The sequence below is a fragment of the Cylas formicarius genome, unplaced genomic scaffold (assembly GCF_029955315.1).
Source record: "Cylas formicarius isolate icCylForm1 unplaced genomic scaffold, icCylForm1.1 PGA_scaffold_10__41_contigs__length_53128322, whole genome shotgun sequence".
NCBI classification, from domain to species: domain Eukaryota; kingdom Metazoa; phylum Arthropoda; class Insecta; order Coleoptera; family Brentidae; genus Cylas; species Cylas formicarius.
The window spans coordinates 42,079,123-42,093,723 of record NW_026844214.1 but is presented as its reverse complement, the minus strand read 5'-3'; the positions used below and the strand labels follow the sequence as shown (position 1 = coordinate 42,093,723).

Below are 14,601 nucleotides of genomic sequence, written 5' to 3'. Positions count from 1 at the left end.
CGTTTTTTTTTCTGGGAATGATTAGTTTCTATTATGAAATGTGTAGAAAAATAGGAAGATGAATATGTTCTTTTTTCGCAACTAACCCTTTTGCTTACTGAGATTGCGGATCTACCAAACCATCGTAGTGCTTGTTAAAAATAAACAAACAAGTTGAAAGTGTCATTTAAAACCATTTCATATCAAAATAATTGCCGAATATGGGTCGTAAATGTAGCGTGGAAAGCTGTAGTTCTGACTCGAACCGTGCTGAAGATACGGGCGTGACATTTCACAAGGTGCCTCTTCATAACGACCTGCGCCCCAAATGGATTTCGCTTTGTCGCATTCCCGAGGACAAGAAAAGCGTAAAAGTCATCTACGTTTGCTCCCGACACTTCTTGCGAGCTGACTTTTGCCACTTCAAAGGCAAAAAGTACATGCTTAAGCACGGTGTATTACCAAGTGTGTTCCCTTGGGATAAGTCAAAATTGGAAGCCCTAAAGGCCGAAGCTGCCGTCAAAAAGGAAACAAACGTGGATAAAAAGAAACCGAAGAAAGGGAAAAACAGTCACTCAAAGGGACAAAAAGTTGAAAGTAATATTGAAATTGAGACAAAATTGAATGAGAAGGTAGACGGGAGCGACTTTGTAGTAAAAGAAGAAGCAACAGAGGAAAGTGAAGAAGTAAAGGACTTTGATGAGCAGCTGAAGATAGCCCAGACTTCTGCTGCTAAAACAGAGGAAGCAAATATAGGAAGTTCCAGTCACATAAATTTTACTATTAATTCTCGAATAGAGGTATTAGACAATAATAGCTTTTGGTATCCCGCTAAGATAACTGAAGTTGACTACGAGGAGAATGAAGTTTTGATTCATTTTGAGAAGTTCTCCAGCAAGTATGACGAGTGGATACCAATGAACAGTGCTCGACTCAGACCAGTTCAAGCCAAACCTATACAGAAATATGAAATTGGGGAAAGGTGTATGGCTTCGTGGAGTGATTCGCGTAAATTTCCGGCCACAATTACCAAGACGCTAATGGAGGATACTTACGAGGTGCTATTTGATGATGGATTTGTGAAAATTTTAAAGCAGCATCGCCTGTCCAAGATGCAAGCGGGAAAACCGAGCCAGGCATCTCCACTCTTTGACCCAATCAAAAGCACCAAACAAGAGAGACGAGACAGAAAAAGGAAACTTAATGTGGCCGCTTTGTTTCGGAAAAGACCACGGCTCTCCTTAAATGAGGATAAAAAGGTCAAGGATGTCAAAGGTTGGTTGATATTATCACCTATCATATAAAAAATGGCATTTGTGGTGCACCTAACCTCACTTTTTTTAATCCTAAACATTGGGTTCCTTCTAGGCTGGAATGAAAATGGTCTGATAGTAAAATGAGATGCATTTTACTATAGGTAATTGGAGATTTTAGATTTTTTTCTTGCTCATTTATATAAATCAGAGTAAGAGTCTTCTTCTTGATGTTGATTGTATTTAGGGATATATTCTTACTGAAATTATTTACATATTATTATTAGGCATCAGATAGTATTTTCTTTAGATTTTTGTATTCAAAATGATGTGAAAATGACGATAGCACTGTTAATAATATAATAAACACGCTTTTTTCTTATGATTTAGAACGACTAAAGCAACATTTAAAATTAATTATTAAATATATAAACAAAACTAATCCCCGGGCAAGGATCTCGCATGTGCAAACTCACAATAATGTCATGCCTTGCTCGCTCCAATGGAAGGTCCTAAAACATTTATCAATATCTTCAAGGCGCTAGATAGTAAAAATACAGCTCAATATTTTTTTGTCTTCAAAAAGGAAACAATTTTTTTTTAATTTTTTGTGATAAGAAATCAGGTAGATATTCCAAATAAAATTTGCTTCACAAAATCCATAATAACTGCATTAAGTACCCGTACCAATCTAGTTCAATAAGTGGGGTTCACTGACTTTAAATCGACCAATTAAAATGGGTGGATAGCGTTGAAAAACCAAGTGGGAAACTACAATTGTTCTTAATCTGGTGTCAAAATGAAAATATATTCCTTGCAAATGAAATGTCACAAAAATATATCGGCGTTTTTTACAAATAACGTATTAAAATATTTACATATTTTTGTTAACGCATTACATTATTTCTGTTATTATGGTAATTCACTTTTTGATTTTATTATCGTTATTCTTTGCTTATTCATTTATTATTATCCTTATGATTTAATTACCCTTGCTATTATTTATTTATTTCTTCGCCTGTTTATTTTATTCTTTATATATATATGCAAGGATTCTACAACCGTAGCCTTGCTTGCTCCTTGCTTTAATCGGGCCCTCCATTGGCTCTTCTATATCATCTCGCCATGATCTCCTTGGCCGCCCTTTCTTTCTTTTTCCAATCGTACTCTATTCCATCACTTTGTCGATCCATGTGTTTCAAGCTCTTCTGACATATTCATACCATAGGAGTCTTTTAGTTTCTATGTGATGTGTTACATCGTTTTGCATGCCCATTCTTCTTCAGATTTCTTCATTTGTAATTTGGTCTCCTCTAGTGATTCCACAGCATCTTCTCCAATACATCATTTCTCTAGCTAGGATTTTCCTTTTGTTTTAATGTATTACTCTTTACAATTGTATCGTATATTAACGTTTTCTTTTTTTTCTTGAGGTTCTATAACTGAATGGAGTTGTATATATGATCGTGTCTGCCCAAGCCTATTCTTTATTTCTTCTTTTGTAGTAGCATTTTTGGACAGTGCAAATCCCAAGTATCTAAAGTTGTTTGTTCCTTTTATTTCAAAGATGTCTTCATTTGGTACATTGACTGCATTCTCTTCCGTCGTTGTCCATTGTATTCTTCAAGTTTATTTCCAATCCTACCTTTTGATATTCTTCCTTTAACGTCCTGACCATGTAACTGAGTTCTTGAAAAGTGTTGGTGAAGTTGGGCATCCTTGTCAGTCCCTTTGACGTTGTGAAACTACCGACTATGCTGTTGCCTAATTTTATGTGTAACATATACCAATTTTTCATCGCCTTTATCAATGTTGTTGGTATATCTAATTTTCCTTCTATAGCCTTGGACAGTTCTATCGTGGGCACCGTGTCATAGGTCTTTTTCCAGTCAATGTGAATGCTAAGTATATTGGTTTGTGCTTTGCCTTTTTCTTCTCCATTAACTATTGAATTGTATATATATGACCTACGCATGGTCAAACCTGCTTGTTGTTCTTGGATTTTTCGTCTATGCTCTGTTCCAATTTGTTCCTTAGTATTCTGTCGTGCAACCTTCTCATAATTGACACTAATGGCTCGATAATTTTCACAGTCCCTTCGATCCCCTTTTTTAAACAATGAAGTTAGTTGAGCTTTCTTCCACTCGTCTGGTATTTTTCTCCATTTATTGCTTTCTCAAACATAAGCTGTATAATTCTTAGTAGCCTTTCCGTTCCATATATTTTGAGTTCCGGCACTACGTCTCCTCGACCTCCTGCTTTGTTGTTCTTCATGGTTTTGATTGCCGCCCTTATGTCTCCCAATGGAATCGTTATATTGGGTGTTTTCTATGTAAGGTATATATATATATATATATATATATATATATATATATATATATATATATATATATATATATATATATATATATATATATATATATATATTATTTATCATATAATAAATTTATATAATATTATTTAAAGTAGTTTTTTTTTTAATATTTATAATTATATAAAAAGTATATTTATTAATATTAGAAAAATAATTTAAAAATGGATAAGTAAATATTATTATATATTAATATATACGAAATATAAAATAAATAATAATCATTATTGAATTATTTCTGCTAGTACATATCTATTTCCTCTATATCAATAGAACTCTATCATATTGACTAATAAGAATTAGAAGACAAATCACTAATAAGGTACTAACGATCATATTGTTTTTATGTTTCTTTATTTTATTTTTTTTTTTGTGAATTTTTTTATTAATCTGATCATAAGAAATTAATAAATATAAAAATTTCAATAAATTCAATATGGAATCGTTATATTGGGTGTTTTCTATGTAAGGTATATATATATATATATATATATATATATATATATATATATATATATATATATATATATATATATATATATATATATATATATATATATATATATATATAATATTCATTTCTATTTGATCTTGGTGATTTTATCACTCTCCATGCTTCTAAACTTCTACTACCACCGATAAACATTTTGGCAGGTTTTTTCCCAATTTTCGTTCTTTTTTCTTCGTTTTTTCTGTAATCCTCTTTGTTGTTGCTACTAAGCTATTTGTTGTATAGTTGTTTTTTTTCTTTTATTTCGTTTTTCTTGTTATCACCGAGGTTATTGACATTTTCTTTCTTTTCCTTCTTCTTCTAAAGGTGCTTTACATTTCTTTGTTTTATATGACAAAATTTTTATTGCGTTTTGTTTAGTTTATTTGTTACTGTTGCTTTAGAACCGCCGGCGGAAGAATCACCTGCCGCCGCCGCCCCCTCCGACGCAGTTTCTTCTCCGCCATCTTCGCCCGCCGAAGACCCAACCAACTGGCACCCAAAGTGGCTGAATGGCAAGCCGGTCGGTACCGAGTCCACGATCGAAACCATCGACGGTGTACGCAAGTCCATAATAGTGCCGGATCCTCGTCTGCCCGCCGGTTGGTTCAAGCACCTGTGTCAGAGGCAGCATGGCTCGTCGGCGGGCAAATGGGACACGATCATAAAATCGCCGGACAACCGGCGATTCCGTTCGCGTACAGAAATCCGGAACTATCTGACCGCCCACCCAGATATCGACGTGGACTTTGACCTGTTCGACTTTAGCATTTACCGGAACAGCCGTCGGAGGGCGTCCAAGCCCAAAGACGCTGAAGTCTTGTCTGCTGCCGAACCGCCTCTGCCTCCTCCATGTCAGCCCGAGACCGAGGAGGAGGAGGAGGCGATTCCAGACGAGCCCGCCCTAAAAATCGCGTTCGAGGACGATGCATACAAGTGCCCAATCGAAGGGTGCGGTAAGAATTTCAGGCGTGAAAATTTAGCGCTGATGCACGTCAAGCATTACCATCCGGAGTACTCCAAGTATCTCGAGTCGACGCCGAACGTCGCGGATCTGGCGTACGCGCGCACTGTAGGAGAGAGTTTGGACTCGTCCCCAGGGCCAGTCAAGGTAGCAGTCGCCGTGAAGCCGCAGGTCCAAGACAAGGCGCCGGGAACTCCGAGGCCCGAGCACAAGCCTGCAAAGGACGCGGAATTGATCAAAATCCTGAACCAGGCCTTGGGTGACGACAAGAGGTTAGTATCAAGGTTCTGATTTTAAATAACAATTTAAACGTAAGTGATAAAATTAGTAATTTTATGGATGTCTTGGAATCTGTTTATTTTCGATCATTTCCAGAGAAAATGTATGTTGCGCGTTAATGACAATTGGCGGGCTATTCACTACTTTCCGAATTGTTTAGGCAATACAGCAGTAATATTGTTTTTAAACGTCAATACAAAGAATATAAAAAGCTTTATCGAGCTACAATAAGTAAAGCTAAAATCGAAGCCAATGATAATTCGATACATTCATCAACACGAAATGCATGTGGGATGTCATCAGATATCATAACCGCTGCTGAATTCAACACTTAGCTCAGTCTCTTGTAAGTAAGGGTACTGCGTCCAATATAGATTCCATTTCATATTTGGATAAAATTGAACTATCATCTCATTTAACGCTTGCTGAAATTAGTTTTAATGAAGTTAGGGAAATCATAAATAGTCTCAAAAATAAAAATAGTCGAGACGTATTTGACATAAGCATGCGGTTAATAAAGTTTGTCAAGAATGAAATAATACTGCCTCTCACAAAACTTATAAATTGAAGTATTCAAACCAACACTTTTCCAGAGATTTTAAAAAAAGCTATAGTAATAAAAAGGTAACCCTGATGTTGAAAATTATCGACCTATGTCTCTACTTCCAATTGTTTCAAAAATTGTAGAGAAATGTATAGCTAAACAATTAGTTCAATATTTTGAAATTAATGGCATTTTTAATAATAATCAGTTTGGTTTTAGAAGAAATAAAAACACTGTTTCAGGCATTCTTAATTTACCTTCAGACATTACAGATTCGCTGTATTATTTTGTGATTTCACTAAAGCCTTCGACTGTGTCGATCATGGAATTCTTCTGCTCAAGTTAAAGGCTTATAACTTTTCAAATTGCAGTCTTAGTTTGATGCAATCTTACCTTAACAATAAATGCCAGGTGGCTCGAGTGACGTCAGCAAAGAGCGAGGTAAACATTGGAGTGCCCTAAGGCTCAATTTTGGGCCCCATATGATTTTTAATAAATATAAATGACCTTCCCCTTGTGGTTCCTACATCTATTTACACAATTTTTGCTGATGACACCACTGTTGTCTGTTTCTGGGGATTCATTAGAAGACACGTTGGAGAGTTTCAGGATGGCACAGAAAAAGGCTGAACACTGGTTTAGTGCAAATAAATTAGTTTATAATAATGACACAACAGAGAGTGTTTTTTTCCATGCAAAATTTAAGTAGTTAATTTTAATAAAATAAATACCAGATTTCTTGGCATCTATATTGACCCAAAAGTTCAGTGGGACTCCCATATAGATTTTGCTGCTCAGAAACTGACTAAAAATTTGTGTTTGCTTCGACCCTTGACCGAAAATGTCTCTCCTGGTGAGTTAAGGACTGCATATTTGGCACTTTTTCATTCACACCTCCTATATGCGATCTTAATATGGGGTCATGCTGCTGGCAGGCACCGTTTGTTCAGATTGCAACGAAAAGCAATTCGAATTAATAGTGGACTTGGTTATCGGGAGGACTGCAAAAAAAAAGATTTGGAAATTCTTACATTGCCCTTTATCTTAGTTTATCTTAGAAAATCTATTATTTATAAAGAAAAATCCGCATTTAATTACCACTCTATAAGGGATTGCATGACCATCAAAAAGAGGTGTCAAACTGGTCCAATTTATTGCGCTTCCAAATGCTGTTCGTAATTTACTATTTGAAATAAATAAATAAGAACGAAAAGTTCAGATTTTCACGAAATTATATATTTTTAGATGACAATTGTTTTGACAACATCGTGTCTTTATCAAATGTAATATTTACGAAAACGCAAAACAAATTAGATTTTTCCATTTATCATAAACCTTCACATGCGGACACAGTCATACATAACAGCTCAAATCACCCTTATACACACAAAATGGCTAGATTTCACTCTTTTATACACAGACTTCTTAATACGTCACTCTCAACAGAAAATTACAACAAAGAACTTAACGTCATTAAACAAATTGCACTCAACAACTGCTACAATTTTGCCATTAGAGATAAAATTATAAATAAAAAACAAATCCAGACAACAGTAAACTCTATTTATCCGAAACCTAATACAGAACACGAACAATTTAAAGCAATTACATACATAGGAGAACCCAGTGAAAAAGTTTCAAAACATTTGTCAAAATGTGGTTTAAAAATAGCTTTCAAAACAATAGGAAAATTTTTAAAAAACAATAAGACGAAATAGTCTAGATTATAATTATGCTACACACTTAAATACAGAAAAACACATTTTTGACGACAAGTTTGATATTTTACATACAGCCAAAAGTAGAAAATTAAATTTATTGGAAGCCATGGAGATTAACAAACATTTGATAAAAACACGGTGTTGTCGAAACAATTGTCATGTAAAAATATGTAATTTCGTAAAACTCTGAACTTTTAGTTCTTATTTATTTTGATAAATGGATTTTCATCAAGTAAAAGCCACCTCAGTTCGATTTTTAATTAATCAGTATTTTTATTCTTTTGATGAACATTTGTATTTCAATTATAACGTACCAGGTGCATTTTAAGTATAAATTATTTTATTGTTTGATGTATGTAAATCATCTGTGATAGTAACATTAGTAAAGTGTGTGTAAACTTGCAGTGCCCTCTGGTAGTTGGTAACCAGAGATCTTCCAAGCCAATATTCCCCTTCATTTTTCCTCCATCCTGTACAAGAGCTCTGTACTTTTGAGGAAGTACACGGGAAGTTTGGATAGTTCCATAGACTCAATTGATTTAAAACTAGCTGGTTTCCTTCTCTTCTTAACACAGCCTATAAATGCTTTTGTTGACAACTCCCATAATATTCTTATTGGTGTTCATAATTGTTGAAACTAATCTGAATCTATTTTTTGGTACTTCAGCTGGAATGCCTTTAGGCCCTCCCAGTATAGACCAAATCGTCTGCATAATCAATTTTTCGCTTCCGGTAGCCATATATATATAAAGTTGAGGAAAAGTTTGGTAGTTTTTCTATTTTGATCCACTACGAGCTATGTAAGGGTGGTCGTTGAAAGGTTTCCAGGTGGGTGTGGCGATGCGGCGCAACACAATTTGGCGCAATATTTAGATAATTTTTCTAATGTTCGTTTGATTAAAATATGATTACGAGACGAAATTAACCACGTTGCCAATTCTTTTGATCTTTTTCCACACCGTCTAAAAATCTATTGCGAGACTTACCTCTAGGTCACTTATCATTCTATAAGAATTGTTATGGATCGATTCTGTCTGATTCTTTGAATGTGCACTGATTCCGGTCCCATCTTTTTATAGAAAAAATATTTTCTTTTCCATAACGTGAACAGAAGTGAAAAGACACAAAGAAACTTGTTTCTTGCAGTTCCGATATCAAACCGAAAGACCTGGCTGACCAACTAGCACCGGGTAGCCCATATCCGGACATTAAGCTGAAGGATCTGCTCGAAGACACAATAGTCCCCAAGAGGGACGAGGTTCCTCCTCCTCCGCCGCCCAAGTCCACGATAAAGACGCTGCTACCTAAGTTACCGCCCGCACCTTCGGCTGACCTGCCGTTGGTCGACCACGCATCGCCAGACCAACTCCCACTTACGGAACCCGCTTCACCTCCCCAGCAGGACGACGAGCAGCACCAGTCCTTCGACGGCATCATCATCGAGGGCGGCAAAATCATCAAGCTCGAGCGCATGAAACAGGAGGAGATCATCAACTGCACATGCGGCTTCGCTGAGGAGGACGGCTTGATGATACAGTGCGAGCTGTGCTTATGCTGGCAGCACGCGTACTGCAACAATATCCAGCGCGAAACCGAGGTACCAGAGAAGTATGTGTGTCGCATCTGTCAGAACCCTTGGAGGGAGCGAGGGTCGATGCGATGGCTCCATGACCAAGAGTGGCTCAAGCAAGGTACTTTGCCCACCTCGTCATTTCACGCCAAGGACTCGGAAGTGGCGCACGCGCGTTTCGACAAGCTGAAACGCAGTCACGACGTTACCGGCGGGCTGCTCGAACTGAAGGAGTATCTCCACGCCTTGTCGCTGAAGCTGATGATCGCCGAAGCGAAGAACCACCCCAAGTTGTACCTGTGGTCAAAGCCGTGGGACAAGCCAAGGTTGCCAGAGAAATCAGATGGTAGGTTTGGAAGGGGACTGGAGGGAGTTTGTCGGGTGGGCGTTAATGTAAAATGGAAAAGTCCAAGGTTTAAGGTGATTGCAGAGAAGTTATTCAGAATGACTCATAAAGGGAAAGGCGAAAAAGTGACATAGAGTTGTAAGTAAGAAATATAGTAGCAGAGGTTTCAAATTCAAAAAAATAAATTCGCTCTACTTTCACCTTTATCTACTCCAAGAGTTTAATTTTATTGCAAAGAGATTATTGAGAATTTCTGTTAAAGGGAAAGACGAAAATGTGACAAAGTTGTAGGTAACGATTATTTCAAAATTAAAAAATTAAAATCGCTGTAGTTAAACCTTTATCTAGGTTACAGTGGAAAATTTTCTGTTTTTTAGAGGAAGGGCGCAAGAAGTAAAAGACTTGTTGAAAATGGCAAAATGTTTTATTTATTTAAAAAACAAATGAACCTTTATTTTAAATTTTGCGACGAGCGAGCGATATGGTCTGGGCTCGGCCCTGTCGCGTCATCAGAAACTCTGGTACGCGACAATAGAGAGGTTGTCTAATCGATTGGGTTGGGATTCCCGCCTACCTCAGTCTCTTGGAATACAGACAGGGTATTAAACTTTTAAAAGAATTATCAATTTTTATTTGCATTTCGGCAACGTTGGTAGATTTCAAACCAAAACTAAGCAAATACTGTTGTTCAATACTTATTTATTTACAAAATAAAAAAATATACTGACCAAAAATTCGAAAAATTTAAGGTACTCTGACAGGCCCCGTTGATACAAGACTGGACTAAGTTCACAATAAGATTTAAATGTTTATGTTTATTTGCTTACTTGGGTACTTTTATTTCGTCTCCAATAAAACCTAATTAAGCATGGCAAAAAATAAAGTTAATAGAAAGAAAAAATATCACATCTAAGAACGCTCAAAATATCGTAGAGTTAATTTATTACTTAGGAAATGCAAGAATTTTTATCCATGATCAAGGTTTTAAATTTTTGCGACTTTTCACTAAAGCCCGTTTTATATTTATAATTTTATAGTTTTGAAATCAAAAATTAACACTCTGACATTTGGCCCAGTTTTTATTTTTACTTATGAAAACTTCAGCGAATAATGGGATAAAATGTCGGAGCGTTTACTACAATTGATTGTTTATTTTTTTCCGCTAAATCTACCTCACAATGGACTATCGTTTTGCGCAGCCATCTTGCAATCGGCATCTGCGACGAAACCGAAGCTGGAAAACGGCGACCACCAGTACATAAAGAACGAACTGGGTGTGGAAAAACCGGACCTATCGAACGAATCCATGCTGATGATGATACTCAAAGCGGGCAAAGAAGATATCGCATTGCCCAATGTGCAGCAGAACTCCGCACCTATCATACCTCGACCAGAAGCAGCCATAAACTTAGACGACTGTCGCCTAAACTTACTGGATCACATATCGCATTCGAGTTCACTGATAGAAGAAAGGCTCGACCATTTCGAGAAACAAATCGTCGAGCTTGAAGCCGGAACGGAAGGGGATCCGGACGAAGAATGCGCGAAGACTAGGCAGACGATCCAGATGCTGCTCAGAGATTTGGACAAACTGAAAGCGTTCAGCCAAGTCCCAATGGGTTGAGGCCCTTTGATTGTTTCTTTTGCCATGGTTTTTTAGTTTTTTTAAGTTTGTTTGATTTTGTGTGTTTAATTATTGTTGTTTGTATTTTATAAATAAAGAGGTTTACTTTAAATTTATCGTAAAAGTCGTCCATACTGTTTTGAAAATTTCAACTCACAATTGCTTTTGAAGGCATAATAATCCTTATCAACCTTTAAACTGGAAGTAATTTTGGTTGTGCTGTTGAACGTAGAATAGGCAACAAGTAATAAAAAAGTGTTTGTTGGCTTTTGAAAAACACGAATATGCTAAAAAATTGACACTGAAATTTAAAATAATTTGCTAGCAAAACTTTTACGTCAAAATGAGTAATCGTGCAGGAATTATTCCAAAAAGTATTAAAACTAATACCTACTGAATACTTTGAACGCTTAACGAAGATTTTTCCCATTTTTAGCAAAGCGAAAAAAAATGCCTTTGCCAATTTGAGGAAAAACGTTTCCTAGAAAATATGAAAATTCCTACAAGACCAATTAATAGTCCGTGGTACCGTGATATCCCGTACTGTTTGCCCAAGTTCAATTAAATTAGGATGTTCAACGGAAATATAAGCCGCAAATTAATTTTCACCGAAGATTCGTTACAAGAAGACGTGAAATGCGCGATGCACCACGACGGCGATAAGTCTGCCGGTGACGTTCAAGAAATGCACTTAAATCGAATAGCTTGGCTTCGGAAGGAATTACTGGATTACATTAAAGAAACTGAATGGAAATATGCGCCGATTGAGAAATATATTGGTCAGAGTGCTCAACCAAACTGAGAAATTGATTGCCTTTGTTTGCTACGATATATAAATAAAATGTTTTTCAAAAACTCCTGTTTGAATTTAGAGGTTAGGTAACACATCACAGAATATTATATACACAGAGCAGAGTGTCAAAGAAAACGATTGTTAGTAACTAACGGCTCAGGATTGTTTATGTGGAATGTATTTAAAACAGATTGAAACAATAAGATTTTAGAGTTGCCTTAAGTTGAAATAATTATTTTGCTTCTTCATAATGTCCCAACACTTCTCCATGGTTAATCTTGTTGTGTTCTGTCATTGGAACTAACAGAAACAAACGGCAATGCCGCAAACAGCTGGCACGACAAACCAAGTGTAAAAATAAAATCAAAATATTACGATGTGAAAAACATAATTAACAGCTATGAACACTTTAAGTAATACTGATACCATAAGTAATTTCGTTCCGGCATGTCTTTAGAAATAATAGACTTATCGACGGGAGTCGATAACGTCTCAACAAGTAAGAATCCGGAAGACCTGAGTGCCCAAATAAACAAACTGAAGGAGACTTTCTCTGTAAACACCGACCTTTCAGCGCTGACCGACTTGTGCGTAAAACAATCTGAATATTATAACGACTGCAAGCCAGATCTGCAGCGTAGTTTTGGTGAAAAGAACTCCTTACTATACACCGTGAAGTTTTCCACTTATAACACCGAGTTTTGTTTGAAACTTCTAACGTTCCAGTATGAAAATTCTTACGAGATTCTCAAAGTGGACATTGAACCGGAAAACGAGCGTTACAGAAAAGAATTGGAGTACTGTTGCAATTCCTTGAAACGTAGACGTAACCTCAATTTGCTGTTCAAGACCCTGATAGAGTTTTCAAAGGCTTTGGAGTCGCGCAGACTCATCGTTGAGATAATTTTAGCCAGGTCTCGGTACGTAAACATGGAAGAGAATGTGGACGGAGGTGTGATAATTATGTACCGAGATTTGAAACTAAATATCCGTCTGGGTATATTTTGGAGTGTGGTCTGCCACTCCGACTTCGAAATAAACGACGTAATCGAAGTATATTACAACAATATAGGTGAGCAATAAGCCAGTAAATACAGAATGGCCAACATTCAGTGGTCCATTTTACAAAAACGTCAAATCAGCACCGTAACCTTTTTCTAAGCACAAAGAGCCTTCTTAAATTGCGTGTTATTCATTTTGGGTGGTGTTGACCATGGATAGATAACAAAAAGTTGGAAAATGTAGTGGAAATGGTTGTTGAATTAATAGCAGCAAGGAGGGGATGCTTTAGGTGGCAATCTTACTTCCACAACACACTTGTATAAAGTGACTTGACAGAATTATGTCTGATGTCACAAACTAATGTAAAGATAAAGGATAAGACAAGGGTCGCTACAATTTTCTCATTTTCATATTATTTAAATATTATTTATTTATACTATAAGAATGACAAAAATCTTAAAATTTCTCATAGTTTTAACCTACCTAATGTACTAAACCTTATTGCGTTGCTCAATTAGAAAAAGCCCATGGACTTACTTTAGCCTATTTATATATCAGAAATCGCTTTTTGACTTTTATGTCTCAAAATGGTAGCGTTTCCATCTGTCATCGAACTTTGATTTATGTGGCGCAAACTTTCCAGAATTGCCCAATTTGGAGGACATTAAAAAAACTCTGGTCAGCCTGACTCATCCTCAGCTTAACTTTCGTGAAAAGTATCACACTTGGAAGTACCTACTGAGCCAGGTATGCAGCAATACAAAAGAACCGATCAAAACGGTAAGTAAACCACTGATCTTAAACGGTTTGGTGAGGGTCAAAGCAGCTCAGTGGGCGCTATATGTATCATACCCTAGTTTTCATTCCCAGTTCCAAAACTCCACTGATCCCGGTCCTTTTTCAATTACCGCAGGCTCAACTTTGCCTCATGGGTGTTGGTTAAAAGTCCTTTCTCGAATTTTCGGAACCCCATTTACAATGTTGCCGGACTTCCATTCAACAGAATGCAATTATTCCATGTGCCGCAGGCCCGAAGTCATCGCAGTAGAAACAAACCGGAGAAATCTGCCCATGTTTCCGATAGCGATGTTGAAATAGTCGAAGTAGTTGCCGGAAGTTCCCATATCGTTGTGCAAGATAAGACTTTGGAAAGGGAAAAATGTGACGTAGAATACCCGAGGATTTCTATTTCGGCCCGAAGCAGCGATAGGTCCATTAGGACGATTTCCTTAATTGACGAGACTGAAAATGAGACTAATATCGAAAGTGATAATTTAATTTCCAAATCTCTGAGCGGCAGTGAAGCTTTGGGGAAGATCGGGAGATCATCGAAGCCTGTCGTGATAAATGGGGTTGTAAAGTCTTCAAGTGCCGGAAGGACACACGAATCTCCTCCAGTTGAGATTTTGGATGTCAAGAGCAAAAATACTTCGAAAGTGGAACGCGAAGGTTGTTCATCAGAAGCAGATTGCGTGTTGGTGGTTTCAGACGAAGACTGTTACGACAAAACCCGCAGTTCAATCAAACGGCAGAGGCTCAATAACGAGGTTTACCTCGTTTCTGACTGATTTGTGTTTTTTACGGAAAACGAGTAAAATAACGGCGAAATAAATATATGTCTACATAAGAGAAGCAATTGTTTTATTTCCGTCTGACTTAATTTTT

General features: G+C 36.8%; 2 protein-coding genes across 2 annotated transcripts; both read left to right on the top strand.

Annotated features, from left to right (window-relative positions):
* The first annotated feature begins 72 nt into the window (after positions 1-72).
* LOC132696603 (PHD finger protein 20) lies at positions 73-11,248 on the top strand. Its single transcript, XM_060661528.1, has 4 exons — positions 73-1,254; positions 4,498-5,329; positions 8,748-9,517; positions 10,717-11,248. The coding sequence occupies exons 1-4, from the start codon at positions 201-203 to the stop codon at positions 11,139-11,141; spliced, it is 3,081 nt and encodes a 1,026-aa protein (XP_060517511.1). The 5' UTR covers positions 73-200; the 3' UTR covers positions 11,142-11,248.
* Positions 11,249-12,063: 815 nt separating this feature from the next.
* LOC132700666 (uncharacterized) lies at positions 12,064-14,568 on the top strand. The gene is made up of 3 exons (XM_060668150.1): positions 12,064-13,006; positions 13,580-13,716; positions 13,965-14,568. The coding sequence occupies exons 1-3, from the start codon at positions 12,382-12,384 to the stop codon at positions 14,502-14,504; spliced, it is 1,302 nt and encodes a 433-aa protein (XP_060524133.1). The 5' UTR covers positions 12,064-12,381; the 3' UTR covers positions 14,505-14,568.
* Positions 14,569-14,601: the final 33 nt, after the last annotated feature.